The sequence below is a fragment of the Ceratotherium simum genome, chromosome 33 (assembly GCF_057802395.1).
Source record: "Ceratotherium simum simum isolate JZ-2026a chromosome 33, ASM5780239v1, whole genome shotgun sequence".
NCBI classification, from domain to species: Eukaryota; Metazoa; Chordata; class Mammalia; order Perissodactyla; family Rhinocerotidae; genus Ceratotherium; species Ceratotherium simum.
The window spans coordinates 25,235,048-25,252,987 of record NC_141932.1 but is presented as its reverse complement, the minus strand read 5'-3'; the positions used below and the strand labels follow the sequence as shown (position 1 = coordinate 25,252,987).

At 45.1% G+C, this 17,940-nt stretch overlaps 1 protein-coding gene across 5 annotated transcripts in view; it reads right to left on the bottom strand.

Moving 5' to 3' along the window:
- GARRE1 (granule associated Rac and RHOG effector 1) overlaps positions 1–17,940 on the bottom strand; it is an 82,020-nt gene continuing 64,080 nt past the window's right edge. For all 5 annotated transcript variants that reach the window (XM_087422089.1, XM_087422088.1, XM_087422087.1 and 2 more), the window contains 7 exons: positions 17,710–17,807; positions 11,956–12,081; positions 9,542–10,575; positions 5,998–6,163; positions 4,856–4,993; positions 3,143–3,221; positions 1–2,636 (listed from right to left, as the gene is read on the bottom strand). In XM_087422089.1, the coding sequence (XP_087278215.1) occupies positions 2,328–2,636; positions 3,143–3,221; positions 4,856–4,993; positions 5,998–6,163; positions 9,542–10,575; positions 11,956–12,081; positions 17,710–17,807 (1,950 nt within the window). In that variant the 3' untranslated portion in view covers positions 1–2,327. The remainder of the gene's footprint in view (positions 2,637–3,142; positions 3,222–4,855; positions 4,994–5,997; positions 6,164–9,541; positions 10,576–11,955; positions 12,082–17,709; positions 17,808–17,940) is intronic.

The following is a 17,940-nucleotide window of genomic DNA, read 5'->3' as shown; positions in this document are numbered from 1 at the left end:
TATTATTAAATGTATACTTTTAATAAAGCCAATAGTTATTTTACTTATAGGAGCTTTAAAAGTAAGATACAAAATGTAGAGTTCCAGTTTGGAAGCGTTGTAACTATTCACACCATGTCCTGCTGATGCCCGAGCAAGGCAGCCCCGCCCGGCCATGCAAAGGACACACACACACACACATGCGCTTTGGCGAGACCCCTCTGCCGAGCGCAGCACCTGGAATTACCAGTGTTCAGAGCAAGGCGGTGCTGAGAACACAGCACCTACAAGGAGACCACACAAACAGCTTCACACAGTCTCACAGCCCATGGAGATGCAATTACAAAATGTCTTCCTTAAGTGAGAAAAACAGACTGGAAAGTAACCATTAGCGACGTCGATGTCACTTGCGCTGGGGCATCAAGGACTGACCTCTCTCCAGGGTGAGGTCTTTGGGGAGGCACTATTAAAACAAGAGGACTTCAGTATAATAGAACTCGAAATACAGGGTACTGTGGACACGTTACTGAAGGAAATAGAAAACTATCTTACAAGTAAAACAGCCACAAACAACTTGAACAGAGATTAGTGCACACACTGTGACAGCTAATACAGACAAGGGCCACGCAAGGTTGGTGCAAAGCACGTGCCTGAAAAAGTCTATGTACAAAATAGTTCTCTGTAAACATGGTGAGGTGAATGTTCAGAACCCACGGTGAAAGGATCATAAGTACAGGAAGCAATGGCATCCCCACACACCACAAAAGACAACACCTGAGGCCCGGAAACAGCCTGGCAACACAGTACTAAAAATTCAGATGGCTGGGCTCAGACACCCTAAGGGTCCTCTATAATTAGTGTGTATACATACATATATATATATATTTTCTTTTTGGTATTTTTAAATATAAATTTACTTATATCTGTAGAAAAATGAGAACATAAATGTGTTATTACAATCTTTGCTGGAAAAGCTTACATGGAGTTAGAAAGAATAAACCATTTATTAGTAGTTAACATATATTAAAATGGTTTAATGATTTAAGAAAATATAAAAAAAATATTAATACTGTCAAACTTTCATACCAGAAAATATTATGGATTTTTCTCAATTAGACTTTTCAAAAGATGACATATGAAAAATTTAAATAAGTTTTATATAAAGAACTTCTGTAACCTCAATTAATATACAGTGGGATATGTCTAGTCTATATAGATATATTTATTATTTCTCAATTTAAGCACCATTCAATTCTTCTGGATCCATTCTGGCTGGAAAATATCCCTAAATCCACAGGAGGTTATATATTTAATGGCACATGTTAACTGAAAATGAGGTGGTTTTTTTTGTTGTTTTGTTTTGTTTTTAGAAGAAAAGACTTAATTAAATTAATTCCTATCTACATCTTAATTGGTTTGTCTCGAGCCAGCTCACAAATGTTACTGAAATTTCAAGTGCAGGTGTCTCTATGCAGTCCCTTGACCACACCCCCACGTTCTGAGACTGTCGCAGCCTCTGGCCACGTGTGGAAGGATCTGAGGGCAGCAGGTGTAACTTCATCCCACACATGGACAGCAGCCAGCTGGCTCATCTCCACGCACCATCAGGAATATGCCTCCAACATCAGTTTTACGATCCTGCTTTTGTAAATCCCATAAAGGTTGCACCTTGGGTGCTGCTGGGGTGGCAAGGGGCTGCCCACCCACAGAAAACCCAGGTGATTGCTTCTGATCACAAATATTCTATATTTTGCCCATTTTGTATAAGCTTAAATAAAGATAGTGTTGAACAAACCTCCAGCCGCTATATTTCTTATCTTAAAATATTCAATGCATTTTAGGCAGGAGATGTTTTAACTAAAAACCTATATGAAAAATAGCTATAAAATACAGTGATTGGTGTGGTCATCACTCAACATGTTAAGGAGGGGGAAGGGAAGGGTCTCAGAAGAATGGTCAGTTTTGCTCTCAGCCTTCAGGCCTGATGCCTTCCCAACACATACAGTGGGACTACAAACTTGAGAGCTGTGTTTCTTAAAGTATGGCCTGTGGCCCACCCACATCAGAGTTACCGGAGGTGCTTGTTAAGCTCGAAGATCCCCCAGCATCTCCCTGAGGAGGGTCAAAAACCTCCATCTTCAGCTGGCCCTCCAGGGGTGTGATGCCTCCAAAGTTTGAGAAGCCAGGCCTTAAAGGCTTGGAGCTGCCAACCAGCCCCATCCCCCAGGATCCCTGCCTGGGACAGGGGTGCACTGGTCCTCTGGGGGCTGGTGCCAGCTAGTCAGCCCTGGGGTGGGGACACTGGCCCGAACAGCTCTGGGCAGGCAGGCAGGCTGGCTGGCCCTGGGTCAATACTGGGGCAAGTAGGCTGGCCTGCGCTCAGCCTTCCCGGGGAAGGCCTTGAAGCCCTTGGGTGCTGCCTTATGTGCTGGTGGGGGTGGGGGCGGCGGCGGGGTCTGTACGTAGGTGAAGGAGGCAGCGCTGCAATCGCTGGTCGCGGCCCACACTGGGGACTGCAGCATTTGCATGGTGTCGTTCCACTGGCTGCCGGGGCTGGTGACTGCATAGAGCGGTGCGCTTGGGCTGGGCAGTGTGCTGGGCAGCGGGGAAGGGTGTTGCCAGGGTGCTTTGGGTGGCCACGTTTTGGTTTTGTTATCCTGAAAGACAGAAAAGGGTTCTTAGTGGTGTTTCTGGCAATTTATCATCTTTTCCCACCTCCCCAGATCTCTGATCCTTCTTCCCATCTAGGAGACCGGGTGAGAGCCCCACCCCTCCCCACAGCCCTGGAGCAGCACTGTCCAAGAGAACTTGCAAAGACAGAAATGTTCTATGCCTGCACTGTTCAATAGGAGACACTCACCACATATGGCTAGTGCAACTGAGGAACTCCATTTTTATTTATATTTAATTAATTTCAATTTAAATAGCCACATGTGGCTACTGGGTATCATACTGGACAGCACAGCCCCAGAGCTTCGTCTACATGTGGCTCTGAGTCAGCTGAGACAGCTAATCATTTAGTCAAAATCATGGGAGAAAAAGCTGTTCACTACAAAGAACCCCTCAATGCTTCAGGCCCTCTTACAACTTAAGCTTTGGAACCTTGCTCATGGTCTGGACCCCTAGAGCCAGCCCTCTGTGGCCAGAGCAGGGCCTGCAGTACCTGGTTCACGTCCTCCACGGTGGTAAGAAGAGGCGGTGAGGGCAGCGTGCTGGTCTCCTGCTCTCCGCTGCTGTGTTTCCTGAAAGAATCAAGAGCTCAGTGCAGTGGTCGCTTGGCTTTATGCCCAGCTTACCTCCAGGGACACCACAGCCACTGGGCTCCAGTGTCTCTGGGCACTGTTTCTAGGTGAGGAGGTCTTGGGTCCACTGCATGCAGGGGGACAAGGTGGGTCACTACTGAATGGTGTACTCCTGCAAGCCGTCACAGGGCTGGGTGGGGTGGGGTGGCAGGCATGAGGACAGGCACTGGCTGTTTCAGCTGCTCTCTGAGTCCACCAGCCCTGGCCTTCCGTTAATTTATTCAACAGTTACTGACTGACTGTTTACCATGCACTGGGGATATGTGACTTAAAAACAAAAGACTGTTAGTTTTACTACTAACATGAAAAAATTTGTTATAATGTTGAAGGAAAAAGGCAGGCCGTAGCAGGCTCGGGGCCAGGCAGATCAGCCCATCAGCGCTCCTGGGTGCCGACGGCAGTCTCCACAGATGGGGTGCTCCCGGGGGCTTCTTGGTGGCTAATCAGCCTCTCCAACTTCCATGTCTAAAACAGAAGTCTTGAACGCTACCCCCGGCTCAGTCCTGCTCCTCCCGCAGTCCCCCCATCTTGGTTCATGACACCTTGATCTGGGACTTCTAGCCTCCAGGACTGTGAGAAAATAAATGTTTGCTATTTAAGCCACCCAGTCAGTAGCACTTTGTTATGGTAGCCCTAGCAAACAAATACAGTGGTTGGGAGAATTAGGTGAGAAAATGACTGTAAATGCTCAGCCCAGGGCCTGGCACACAGAAGCACCCTGGCTTGTTACTAGCAATCACCGTCATCACCACCATCCCCACTGTGTGCGTCGTGACTCAGGCACCCTTCTGTCTTCATCGACCCGCTCCCTGCTGCTTATCCAGTGAAGCCTGACCATGTCACACGAGGGCTGTGTAGCCTGGCCTCCCTTTCCACACCACAGCATGACTTCTGATACCCAGGCAGGCCCTGCATGCTCTCTAGTCCTGCCCCCGGCCTTTAGACTGCCATCTCTGGGCTTCTGCTTCCTCACACCCACAACAGTCTCTCCAATTCTTTCTAACCAAATTCTTCTCTTATTTCAGGGCCCATTTTAATTTTTGTGACTACTTTAGAAAACTTCTTACATTTGAGTATACTATATTACTATTTTTTTCAACTTTGAAATACATTCAAAGGTTATTTTATCCAGTTCCACCTTTGATAAAGAAACTGAGGGTCAGAGAGGGCCAGGCCCTTGTTTGGAGTTGCAAAGCCTGTTGGTGAGTCCTGATTAGAACTTGGTTGTCCTGGTCCTGCTTCCCCTACAGAAAGGGCTTCCTCCTGCAAGGCACAGACCAGCATCAGCAGACCCTGTCTCCAGAATCCTCTCTTGCCTGTCATACTGGTATTTTTGGCTACCACTTGCATGAGACTGTTCTGCCAGCAAAAACTCAACCCAACATTAAGTCACGAGCAATAAGCCTGCATGGTGGCCCCACAGAGGCCTCAGCAAGACAGTGCTGGAAAAGGCCTCCTGCCTCACTCACACAAGGCCGATGGGGAGCAATGGGGCTCTTGAGCTTCCTAGAAGAATAAGCTGTGGACCACATACATGTGCCCTTCTGTCCTTTGCTTTAGAAATCTCTTCATACCTTCTCTGCTTGACAGCAGCAACGAGGTCAGGCCCTGAAAACATGGAGAACAAGCTGTCCCCATTGGCGGAGGATGTCTCATCACTTGAGCTGGCCGAGTCTCCCTGAGCACCTGACCAGCTGCTGAGTAGTCCATCTCTGAAAGCCAAAGAGAAAAGCTGGTCCCAGCCTCCTGCAGCCAGCCTGGACACTGGCTAGACAGCCCCAAGGCCAGCCCCTACCCCACACCCAAGCCCTAAAAGAACAGACTTTACCCTGCACTCATCTCACAACCAAATAGTGGTCTCTTATCTCTCTCCTTCTTCTAAAAACTCAAGCTTTCTTCCTTTCCCTTATTTCAAAAGTAATACATATGCATCACTGCCCTTTATTCCTCTCAGAAGCCTGTGGTTTGTACGTGAAATTCACAGAGCAAACAAAAAGTTGAGATGGTCTTTAGCTGTCCAGATTTATTAACCAGGTAGCAATTAAGAGACGTGAAGGGGGCCGACTCGGTGGCATAGTGGTTAAGTTCGTGCGCTCCACTTCGGCAGTGTGGGGTTTGCCGACTCGGATCCTGGGCACAGACCCACTCACTGCTCATCAAGCCATGCTGAGACAGCGTACCATATAGAAGAACTAGTAGGACCTACAACTAGGATATACAACTATGTACTGGGGCTTTGGGGAGAAAAAAGAAAAAAAAAAAAGAGATGTGAAAAATCAATCCCCAGTTGTCTTTATAATGAAAATCCACAGTTCCCTCAACACATTGGAATCTGAACCGTTCACCCTTGCTTTTTGTAGGCTATGAGGATCACATTTCATTAATCACATGGGTTTCACAGCCATGCTCATTTCAGCATCAAGACCATGTTAAATGTACAATTACTTCACAAACACCATCAAATAAGATCCTTGTTTAGGGCAGAAGAGTTTGTCTTGAAAATCACTGATTTATACCAATGGTGTGTTCACAGGGACACATCACGCCACCTGGCATCCTACAGACAGTCACAAAACTCTGACCCCCGGAAGATCTGACCACGTGTCACTCTCCCACCTGGGGACTCGGAATTGAACTGCCTGATAAGAGTGCACACAGGCCCCAATGGGGACACCCAGGTCCCAAACTCGGCTTCCCTGCCACAGCCAGCACTCACCCTTCTGTGAAGAACTCTGGGAAAGGCCAGGTCCGATGGGCATCGTCCATGGGTGGCCAGTGGCCCCGGGGGTTGCCTGGGCGGCGACCGTGCTGGACTTGCCGCTTCTGCTGCATTGCCTGGCTCACTCCAGCCACATAGCGTGCAAACTCGGGGTCTGAACCCACTGTGTTAAGACAAAGGGACAAACAACGTTTGGGGCCAATGTGGCCTCTTGTTTCCTTCCCTACTTTCTGAGGATGTGCTGGTCACTCACACAATGCAAGTGGTGAGGAGCTGCCAGGCCTGCAGCCCTGAGCTGGCTGCAGTATTTGCCCAGCAGCCTGCTATGGTGAGAGGGGGCTTTCAGCACACAGGGACTGTCAGGAAGGGTTATGCCTAGGACAGAGGCAGGCTGCATGTGAATGAAAGACAGAAAGAGACAACATAAAAGGTTCACTTTCTCCGTGAATAAATTTTAAAGACAAATATTAGTTTACTTTAAGATTGTCCAATGTCTGGCGCTACGTTCTTAACAATTTAGAAAATCAGATAATGACTTCTGCAAACTGATAACGTAAAAGTTATCAAAGCATCAGGGTCAGCCAGATAGAGAATATGTGCCATTCCCACTTGGGCCCAACTCTGATCCAGTATTTTCCTGGATATCAATGGCAGACCTGCTCATTCTGAGCAGAATGAAGACAGAATAAGATGAAATTTCAGAAAGCATTAAGAGGTGGCTACAGGGCCGGCCCCGTGGCTTAGGGGTTAAGCGCGCACGCTCCGCTACTGGTGGCCCGGGTTCGGATCCCGGGCGCGCACCGACGCATCACTTCTCAGGCCATGCTGGAGCCGCGTCCCACGTACAGCAACTAGAAGGATGTGCAACTATGATATACAACTGTCTACTGGGGCTTTGGGGGAAAAAAATAAAATAAAATAAAGTTAAAAAAAAAAAAGAATAGAATATAGAGTGTCACTTTAAAAAAAAAAAAAGAGGTGGCTAGAGATATACTGGACAGAGCTGAGTAAGGATGCGCAGGGCAGTACAAGTGGGAGGAAAAAACAGCAAAGAAAGCATTGAGACAAAGAGTCAAAAAGATAACGGCAGGAAATATCTATGGGTCACAAACTGAATATGACTCAACAGTGTATACTTTTTAGCTTCAAGTTAGAAAAGATACTGGAGTACAATCCCATTATTAGCTTGTTCTCAGGGCACTGCCACAAGACTACCGCATGAGACTCTGCCATTTGTGCACTGCATGGAGACGCCCACACGAGGGGAGGGGGGTGCTGAAATCAAGGGCCACCAGGGGGCTGTGTATGCCTGTCCAGAGGGAGCGCTGGGTTCTAACTGGCCCTGCCCAAGAGGGCGCCTTCAGCAATTCACCTATCCCGAGGAGTACCCTTCCTTAATTTGCAAAAAGGGCCACCTAGACCCTATGCCCTCAGGGCAGGGTCTGTAGGAAGCTACATAAGGACTTGCAGGTCAGAAAGGAACACCCAAGGAAAAGCTAGTAGGATTCTTAGGCTAAAGACACACAGGTTCTCAGGGCCTCAATAAGAGATCAAAGATGGTAAAAACCTGCCAAACACTGCTATACTCTGGATTTAATTATATGACTGTCAAAAAATGTACAGACCATTTATTCTGATTGAGAAAACGTGCCACGCCCACCCATTGGTGGCAGCCCGGTGGGCTCACTCATCCATAGCAGGGTGGAACTGTCTGCCTTGCTGTGCCCTCGGCACAAGGTTCCCCACACCCACCCACCCAAGGAGAGCAAGAACAGGAAAGCAGGAACACCGTATGAGGAATTTTCAGAAGACATAAGAAAACATTTCTTTCCTTTAATCACTAATGCTGGCTTGTTTTAGCAGGGAATCCCCTCTTCTGGTGGTTATTTATATAAATATTTGCTATACCTATTTAAAGTATTTCACAGTACTCTCCTTGTGAATTAAACATATTTTCCACTTCTGTATACTTTTTGCTAAATTAGAGAAAAAAATAATTGATTGCTATATATTTATCTTGCATCTGCCCACCTTACCATATTCGCTTACTAATTCTAGAAGTTTTTTATTGAGGAGTCTTGTTTTTTTCAATTCTATTGCCAGCAAAGAGATGTGCTTTTTAATCTACCCTTTTCTAAAACTTATACCACTTATTTCCTTTGGTTTTGTCTTGCTGTACTTGCTAGAAAGTCCAAGACAAAGCTACATGCGGTTGGACTAATAGCTGTCACCCTGTCTGTGTCTTGACTTTAACTGGAATGATTTTGTTTCACTATATAAAGTACTACTTGCTACTGGCTTTTGGTAGATAGTCTTTTTTATATTCAAGAACTTTCCTTCTATTCATGTTTTACTTTGGGGGGTTTATTTATTTATTCTTAAAGATTTGCTGATGTCTTTTATCAAATGTCTTTATAGCATCTATTGCTGTCTGAGTTTTTCTCGTTTAATTAGTTGATATGATGGATTACTGTACAGTAGCAGAGTTCCTTATACTGAACCATTTTATACCCCGGAAGTAAACCAGGTTTAGTAACAGATATTACTTTTTTGATACTCTGCTAGATTTTCCTGCATCCATCCATACTCATAAGTGAGATGCATTATTTTGCCTTTTTTTTTATAATCCTTATAGTTTTTATAGTAAAATCATCTTGGCTTTATAATCTCTTCTACTGAAATAGATCTAGGCAGGTTTTCCATTTCTTGGTGCAGTTTTGGTAATGTATATTTTATTAGGAAAGAATCCATTTTCCACTCAGTTTTCAAATATGTTGCCATAAAGTTGTATGCAGTAATGTCCTAAAGTTCTTTTAATCTCTCCTATGTCTGTAGTTATGCCTCCGTTCTCTTTCCTGATCTTGTTTCTCTTTGCTCTCTCTTAATCAGGCTTACAATAAATTGGTTTATCTATTTTATTGGTCTTACAAAGACCTTTCTTTTAGATTTATTTACAGTTCCTACTATATTTTTCCTTTCATTAATTTTGGCTTTTATCCTTAATGAATTCCTCCTTTTAGTTTATTTTTGTTTTGTTTCTAAGTTCTTTTTCTAATATCCTAAGATAACTCTGGTGGCATTTTCACACTGTCTAGGCTGGGAGGAGCCATATTCTATGAAGGCGGGAGGGTGCCCTACCACCTTTCACAGCTCCTCGAGTTTAGGCAAAAAAGACTCACAGAACAGGTTATGTAATCAGGAAAAAAGCAGCTCACAAAGGGCCATCAGCCTTGGCTCCCATGAATGAGAGGGCCCAGAATGGAGTCCACTTGAACTATGGGACTTTGAGTCATTCAAGTAACTTCAATCCTCTCTTCTGTAAAGTGAGAAAAATAGTTCCACATACCTTCTTAGCCTCATTCTCACCAGTTTCCTACCTTTGTTGGATCTGCCCCATACTTGCCATCAGACAGTGAGAAAGGGTCTTTAAAGAGGGATTAAGTCACTTCCCCCACAAGTAAGGCTGTGGCAGACAGACCCTATGAAGTGTTCAGTGATTACATTTATGTTAAAACCTCGAGGCGGGGGGCGCCGCACATACCTGCAGGATCAAAAGGCAGAATCTCTCCCAACATCCCAAAGACTCCATCGCTTTGGTCACGGTTTGGCCAGGTGTTATTTCTAGGTCCCTGCGGCTTCTGCCCCAAAACCTCAGACATCACATTATCCATATAGCTGCTCACCAGACCCAAGCTGTATAAGTCAGAACTGAGATCAGATATGCCGGGCCATTGGCCAAGAGGAGACAGACCCGTTCCAACGGGCTGAGCTGACTGCTGGGATGAGCCATGTACCCATTTCCCAGGGGCCCGAGGCTGGGGCGGGGGCTGCTGTGGTCCAATGGGTTGGAGCAGATGTTGGTAGTATTGGACCTGGGGTTGTTGTTGCTTTGGGGACTGCTGCTGAGGTGCCAGGCACGGCTGGGGTGTCAGAGATGTGTGTGCCCCAGCCTGGGGTGGCCGCGGCGGAGGGGGCACTGGCAGTGGTGGCTGCTGTGGCTGCATGGTCCCTGCCTTCTGCTCAGTCACCATAGCTGTGGCAGCAGAATTACGCCTCGTCACCAATGGGGAGCCCTGATGTGACTGGCCCATGTTAAAGCCCGAGAGAAAATCTATCACCTCCTGCATTTCCTGATCCGTTGGTAAGTTCATACCCTTCTCGTCCTTGCCATCATCCCCTTGCAGGAAGTTGTCACGCCTCTCCATGAGAAAACCATTGGCCATCTGGTTACTGGAATTCTGAACTGACTGTGAAGGGTCCGTAGTCCTAGGGAAATTACCAATGTTCAAAATGCTTTGTAATCTTGAATCAATATTACTGGGCATTTTGGCCTTGTCTTCTGAACACCCAGCTATGAAGATGTTTTTGGAAGGGGTATTTGGGATGGAATAATTTGTGCTGCTGCTAGAGCTGGTACATGAAGCTTTCTTGGTGAACCGGGATGTCAGTTTGGAAAATGTCTTCTGCAGGCCACCTGAAGATTTGTTTCCATTTCCGGAAGGCAAGTCAGACTGATTCCCAAAATCACAGATCTCCCTTTGAAGCTGGATCTGTATGCAGGGTAAAGCTTGTTCCCTATTTAAAAGGAAATGTATTACAAAAAAAAAAAAAAAAAAAAAAAAAAAAAAAAAAAGATAAATATAAAAATTGGACAGTGAAATGAATCTCTTTGTGTTTAAGACTAAGAACAAAGAAGACCTCTCTGGTTGGTATCATGTTCACTTATTTTATAGATAAATGAACACCCAAGAGTTTCAAGCGTACATAATTTAAGCACTTACTATCTACATTTATTATAAAAAATCTGCAGTGTCACACAGGGCCGTGAAAACTACACTAGGATTCTAGTCCGAGGCGTCTGAGGGAAACACTCTCACCGCAGCCCCGGAGGGCAAACCATGGCTAGAGCGGCAGATGCAACTGGCAGAGGCCAGCTTTGTGCCTGGAGGACAGGGCCTGAGAGCCTGGCAGATCCAGCAGAGGGACAATGGACAAATCCACACAACAGAGAAGGGTGGTGGGCAGGACTCAGGGACACTATGCAGCACTGTTGTCCTTGGAAGTAATTTACAGACAGTGCCAAGAACAGATGGTTGTTACTTCCGAGCACTTTTTTCCAGTACTGAAAGAGAGCCCTAGGGCCGGCCCTGTGGCTTGGTGGTTAAGTGCGCGCGCTGCGATGCTGGTGGCCCGGGTTCGGATCCCGGGTGCGCATCGAGGCACCACTTCTCCGTTCATCCTGAGGCCGAGTCCCACATACAGCAACTAGAAGGATGTGCAGCTACGACACACAACTATCCACTGGGGCTTTGGGGGGAAAAATAAAATAAATAAAATCTTTAAAAAAAAAAAAAAAAAAAAAAGAGAGCCCTAGAGACAGAAAGGGCATGGGGCAGGAGCTGCGGCAAGTGATGGCTGGTGTGACCCTGGATAAGTCATCTCACTGTTCTGGGCCTCTGTGTGCTCAGGAGTTGAGCAAGGGGGAGGGCACATTCCGAGATGTTTAAGATCCCTACCCATTCTAAAGTTAATAATTCACAAAGATACAATCCTGAAGCTGTCAGCTACTTTCAGATAGAAATAAATTTCAGGCAGGATATAAGTAATTTTCTAAACACTTCTCTGCTCTTAGTTCATGAAGAGAATAGAATATGAGTTGGGTTGAAATCTTCTTGATGGACTTACTGTCAAATGATAAAACAAACGGAGGCAAAGATGTTAACAAACGGAGGAATCTGGGTAAAGGCATAGAGCAATTCTTTGTACTATTCTTGCAACTTTTCTGTAAGTTTGAGATTATTCCAAAATAAAAAGTTACTGAAAAGTTCTCTTTCTTGCCTTCTTTACTCACATACTACCAGTGCTATGAGCACACATGAAACCGTATGTGCTCACACTGTCCCTAGGTGTGCACCTGAGTGAAAACCAATTCAAGTGACCAGCGGGGACACCAACCTCCCAGCCCTCCAGCGGCTGAGGTCCAGCACAGCCGTGTAGAGCACGTCCACCAGACCCAGGGTCTTCTCCGGATCGAGGCTTCTCTGCAGCAGGGACATGGTGGCAGGGTCTTCCTTCAGGCACCTGGGCACGAACCAGGCTGCATTAGTCTGGGCTGCACTGCTCTGCAAAGGTGTTTCAGGCAGGCCTCATACAAAAGGCTACAAATTTTTGTGTACTTTTGGCACCAAATAAAAATTCAGTAATTATAACAACATGTAGAGAATGACAGGGCTAACATTAGAACTTGTTGCTCTGCAAAAGGAGGAGGCAGCAATAGGGTCTGGGGTCTCCATGGATTTCTAACTAGCTAGAGTCCGGTTAGTAGGAAGAGAAAGGTTCAATGGAGGGGCTGCCTTCCAGAGACCCTAATGTCCTCTCACTGCCCAACACTGCCTCTGGCCCTGACCTTCCTCTCGACCCTGCTGAGATTCCATGGTCTGGCACAATATCTACTCCTTTGCAAACTCTTTCCATCACGCCCCTGCCCCTCCCTTCCTCTTCAGCACTTCACACCTGTACCCAAGAAACTAAAGGTCAATGGAGGAAAAAAAACCTTAAGAGTCTGCCCCTGGACTCCCTGCAAACTTCAGGTAAGCACCAAGGATGGCCTTCCCATAAATTAACTTTTCCGCTTTCGAAGATGACTATTTCACCACTCTTCCTCTCTCCTGAAAGCTCTACTATCCTTGCCACCTCTCCCATTCCTTCCTACCTCAACTCTGACTTACCTGAGAAAACACATAAGCAGAAGAGATCTACTTCATCTCCCCTCACCACTAATTCCCCCAGTTCACCTGTGTCCATGCCCACACACTCGGCCTTCCCCTCCTGTCACAGCGGAAGACACGCCTGCTCTTGCCACAGGCTGACCCGCCACCTGAATATTGCATGCTCTGTACCCTCCTGCTTTCCCTAGGCCCTCACTCACGTAATCACCCCATTTCTCCCCTGTGATATTCCCTCTGGCAAACCAAACCAGTCTCACCAACCACCTTCTCTCAGTCCCACACCCCCCTCCAGATGCTGCCCAATTTCTCTGCTCCACATTTTAGCAAAACACATTGTCTCCTCCTCTTCCTTCCCTCCTATTCTCCTCTCCTCCCACTGTGACTGGGCTTTCATCCCCACGACCCCACTAAAATGCTTTTACCGAACAACTTAGATCTTGCCAAAGTCTCTGCCTTACTCAAGCTCTCAGCAACATGGTGCAACGTTTCTTTCCTCCTGGATCGCTGCCTTCTGTAGCTTCGGTGACCCCAAACTTGCTCAATGTTCCTCCTACCTGACTAGCAGCTCCTTCTTGGTCTCCCCTGCCCACTGCTCCTGCTCCTTTTCTGCCTCTGTATGGTGGTGCATTCCAGGCGCATTCTGTCCTTTCTCCCTAGAGTACGGCACATGGTCCTGTGGCTCTACAAACCATCCCGATACTGAAGACTAATTCCTTCACCAGCCTAGATCTTTTTTTTTTTTTTTTTTTTTTAAATTTTTTGTTTATTGCACTAACATTGGTTTATAACATTGTAAAAATTTCAGGTGTACATCATTGTACTTCTATTTCTGCATAGATTACATCATGTTCACCACCAAAATACTAATTACAACCCATCACCACACACATGTACCCAATTATCCCTTTCACCCTCCTCCCTCCCCGCTTCCCCTCTGGTAACCACCAATCCAATCTCTGTCCCTATGTGTTTGTTTATTGTTGTTATTATCTACTACTTAATGAAGGAAATCATACGGTATTTGACCTTCTCCCTCTGACTTATTTCACTTTGCATCATGCCCTCAATGTCCATCCATGTTGTCACAAATGGCTGGATTTCATCGTTTCTTATGGCTGAGTAGTATTCCATTGTGTATATATACCACAGCTTTTTTATCCATTCGTCCCTTGATGGGCACTTAGGTTGCTTCCAAGTCTTGGCTATCGTGAATAAGGCTGCAATGAACACAGGGGTGCATGTACCTTTGCAAATTGGTGTTTTCAAGTTCTTTGGATAAATACCCAACAGTGGAATAGCTGGATCATATGGTAGTTCTATCCTTGATTTTTTGAGGAATCTCCATACTGTTTTCCATAGTGGCTGCACCAGTTCACCAGCCTAGATCTTTCTCCTGGACTCCATTCTCGCATATCTAACTCACACTGCCATCTCTCCTTGCACACCTACCAGGCAGCTCAAAGGAAGCCGGTCAGCACAACTCTTGATTCCCCTCCTCCGCCAAAAACCACTCTGATTCCTGGAGACTTCTTCCATAAGCAAACAACACAACTGTCTACCCCAAAACCTACAAGTCATTTCTAGCTCCCTCACATCCTACACCCAATCTATCAGCAAATCCTGACAGCTCTCTTCCAAAACATATTCTGAATCCAAGCACTTCTCATTTCCTCTCTTATTACCACTCTATTCTAAGGAACCACCGCCATCTGTGTCTCAGGACCAACCTCCCATTCTTTACTGTTCCTCCAGGCATCCTCCACAGGAGCCAGAGTGATCTTCCTATAGCACAAATCAGAACATATTATCCCCCTGTTTAAAACCCTCCAGTGGCATCCTGTCATGACTGAAATAAAACCTAAACCCCTCACCACAGCCCCCACGGCTCTTTGTGACCTGGCCTCTCTTGCCTCTCTAGCCACACCTCTCCTCACTGTTACTTCCATTCACCTTGTCCCAGCTACGAGGCCTTCTCTCCCTCCCTGAATATGTTGGGTTTGCTCACATCTCAGGAACTTTGCTCTTGTTTCTGCCTTTGTCCGGACTGTTCTCCCCGTTGACAGCTGCTTCTGACCACTCAGGTCCCCAGTGCCCATTCAGGACACCTCCTCCAAGGGCACCTCTTGCCTTTCCGAGAGGGAGAACCAGGAAGATGTTGTCTGTCTGTTCCTGGGCACTCTGGGAGTTAAATGGTGAAATCAACCCTTGCAAAGCCACCCTAAGGAGGCAGCAGCACTTCCCAACATGACTTTGGCTTGAGAAGAAATACATCTGTGAGAATGTGAGCCAGTCAGCCTCAGAAACACTGGAAAAGGCAAGCAACAAGGCAAGCTCTGCCAGTGCCCAACCAGCCCCCGCATTCCTGGGAGAGAATCTTGGCCAGTGGACCTGGCCAGGGTTCATGCACCCAACTCTTCAGCCTGGAATCACTGATTCCAGGACACACTTGCTCTGTGCTCCCCAGCCAACTTCTGCTTGTGATCTGACTGGTCACATATGTTTGCCCACTAGGAGAGCATTTGCTGGTCATGCAGAGAGGAGTACTACAAGTCCTGGGGATAATAATTCCTCTTTCTGAAAATCAACAAATTGGCACTTTTATTTTATTCATTTGTCTTGAGAGTTGATCAATAAAATCCCCTTAAGAGACTAAACTCCTTCTTTTGATAAATCACCCAGGCTCGCTTAAAATCTTCTACCTGTTCTTAGATAAAAATCCAAGTCCCTCAGGGACCCTGCAAGTCCTAGCTTCTAGGACCCCTCTCTTTATCACCACCTACCAGCCATGCCCGTTCACGCCTCTGGCCTTTGCATTTGCTGTTCCTTCTGCCTGGAACACTTTCCCCATCTGCCCTCTGCGTGGCCGGCTCCTCTCAAATGTCACATCCTCAAAGAGGCCCTTCATGACTGATCTCCTCATCTAAAATAGCCTCCCCTCCCCATCTCTACCCCAGTTATTCTCTATCATATGACATCATTCTACTCTCAATCCCTTCATACAACTTGCCAGTGTTTGAATTTAACTCTTAATGCTTATTAGCTGTCTCCTCCCCTCCCTATTACAAAGTCAACTCTATTAGGGGCAGGGACCCTGTCTGTCTTACTCTGCGATTACATTCCCAGAGCCCAGAAAAGTGTCACATATTAGGTATTCAGTAAGTATTTGTTGTAAGAAAGAATGGATGAATAGCTTAAATATGACAGTTTAAAAATCTAAGTAAGGTATTACTTTGGAAAAAATCATATCTGGCTGCTGTACACTTCCTTTTACTAAAAGCAAAGCATATAATAAATTCTTGACTGGCTGTGCTAACAATTTCATTTTTCCAAACGTGGAGTAAAGTAATCACTTCTGTTTGAGATCTCAACAAGCATAGAAAGAAACAAAAAAAAAAAAGAAAACTTTGTAGTTTTACTAAAAGCAGCCAGCAGAGGGAGCCTCTCCAAGGAATCATAGTCTAAAAGGTCTTTCATGGAGGTGCAATGAATTACAAAGGAAATCAATCACACAGGGAGAGTTTGGGAAGTAAACTGAAGTGCTCACCATTTTAGTACTAGCTGTTTATATTCACCCAATTATCCAAAAATTCAAACTGTTTTCTTCAGTATGAGAATCCTGGTTAAGTTTAATATTTTTCAATAAGAGTTTGAATTGGAAAACAAATTAAGAATTCAGGAACCCCCCAAAAAATCTCACAGAAAAGTGAGCTTTTAATTTATTGTTTGATAGGAATAAAGATATGTATATAAATTACCATTCATTTCAGAAAACAGTATACTATCTCAACAATCAAATTAAAAATTTGGGGGAAAACTCATAGAGGGAGGTTTTTGGGACATGAAGTGAACTGCCAACCCTTACTTGATATATCAACAAGTTCTAAAACCTCTGGCAGAATCTACCACCAGACCCTTACATTTCAAGGAGAAATGGTTTAAACACAATTCTAATGCATGACTCAGCTACCACTTTAGTCCACACAGGCACCAGTAGTGCCACTGTTTCTTACTATCTCTATCTCTTCCTACTTAAATGCTTTAAATATCTTCTATACAGTTAAATACTCAGATTATAATTTTAATAGCAAAAGTCTTCGAATAAATGCTTAATTTTTCGTGTTTATTAACAAAGCTATGATGCTGATTTTCATAGTGGAATCTGTATGGACATCAGAAGGATAAATCCCTTGAGGTGGAATTGTGGAACTGCTGAGGTCATATCCCTTATTTTAGGCCTCTGACATACTAAACTGCCCTCCAGAAAGGCTGTGTGATTTTTTCAACAACTTCTGTACCTTTTTTTTTGTACAGTCAGTCCAATTTATCAACTTTGCCTTTCTTTACTAGGTGATGGTACACATTTTCTTCATTTATTTCTTGACCATATGTCTTTTCTGATTTACCTGTTCACGTACCTTGCCCATTTTCTTACTGACTGGTAGGAGCTTTTGTTTTAATAAATTAAGAGTACTTTATTTATTATAAGTTTATACAATTAAATAATTAAAAATAAAAATGGCTGAGTCTGTCCCTAGATTTGCGATGACACTAGGTGTGTAATGACATGAGCTCAAGATCACCAGGGTCATTGGAACAGACAAAGGAGGAGAAGGAATTCTGTGTTCTCTACTCAGCTTTAGAGAAACATTGGTGACTTAAGAGAAAATGATATGCTCTGTTTAAAAGCTGTGGACTCAGCAACAAAGAAAGATGATATTGCTCGTTATGATCCACGAATATATAACATTTCAGTTACTTTACTGGTGAATGGGACTATTTTTCAGACATCTTTGTTCCCTCATCATGGACTGATAATCGTGACACATGGCATTAACACACCACCACTACCCCCAAACCTGCACGAGCAGTTAAGACCTGTTGTGTCAGCTAGCGTGGGGTTTGTCCAAAACAAAGCAATCTTTTCATAGATGCACAACCCTCAATCAGAGCTTAGGCTTGTGTTAATATAGAGTCACATTACCATGTGGACGGGACTTGAACCACAATTCTGGAGCCTTCTAAACTGATTTGGGGTGCATAGGCTTCTTTATTTTCAATCTGTGCCGTGTCAACTACCACCTAAGAGAGAAACAAAAACAACCATCAGTTTTCAGAGAGGAAAACAGATCAGAAACAAATCCAATACACGAGGATATTGATGCTGAGTGACTCTGGCAATAACTCCTCTCCCTGTAAGGCAGTTATGCAAAAG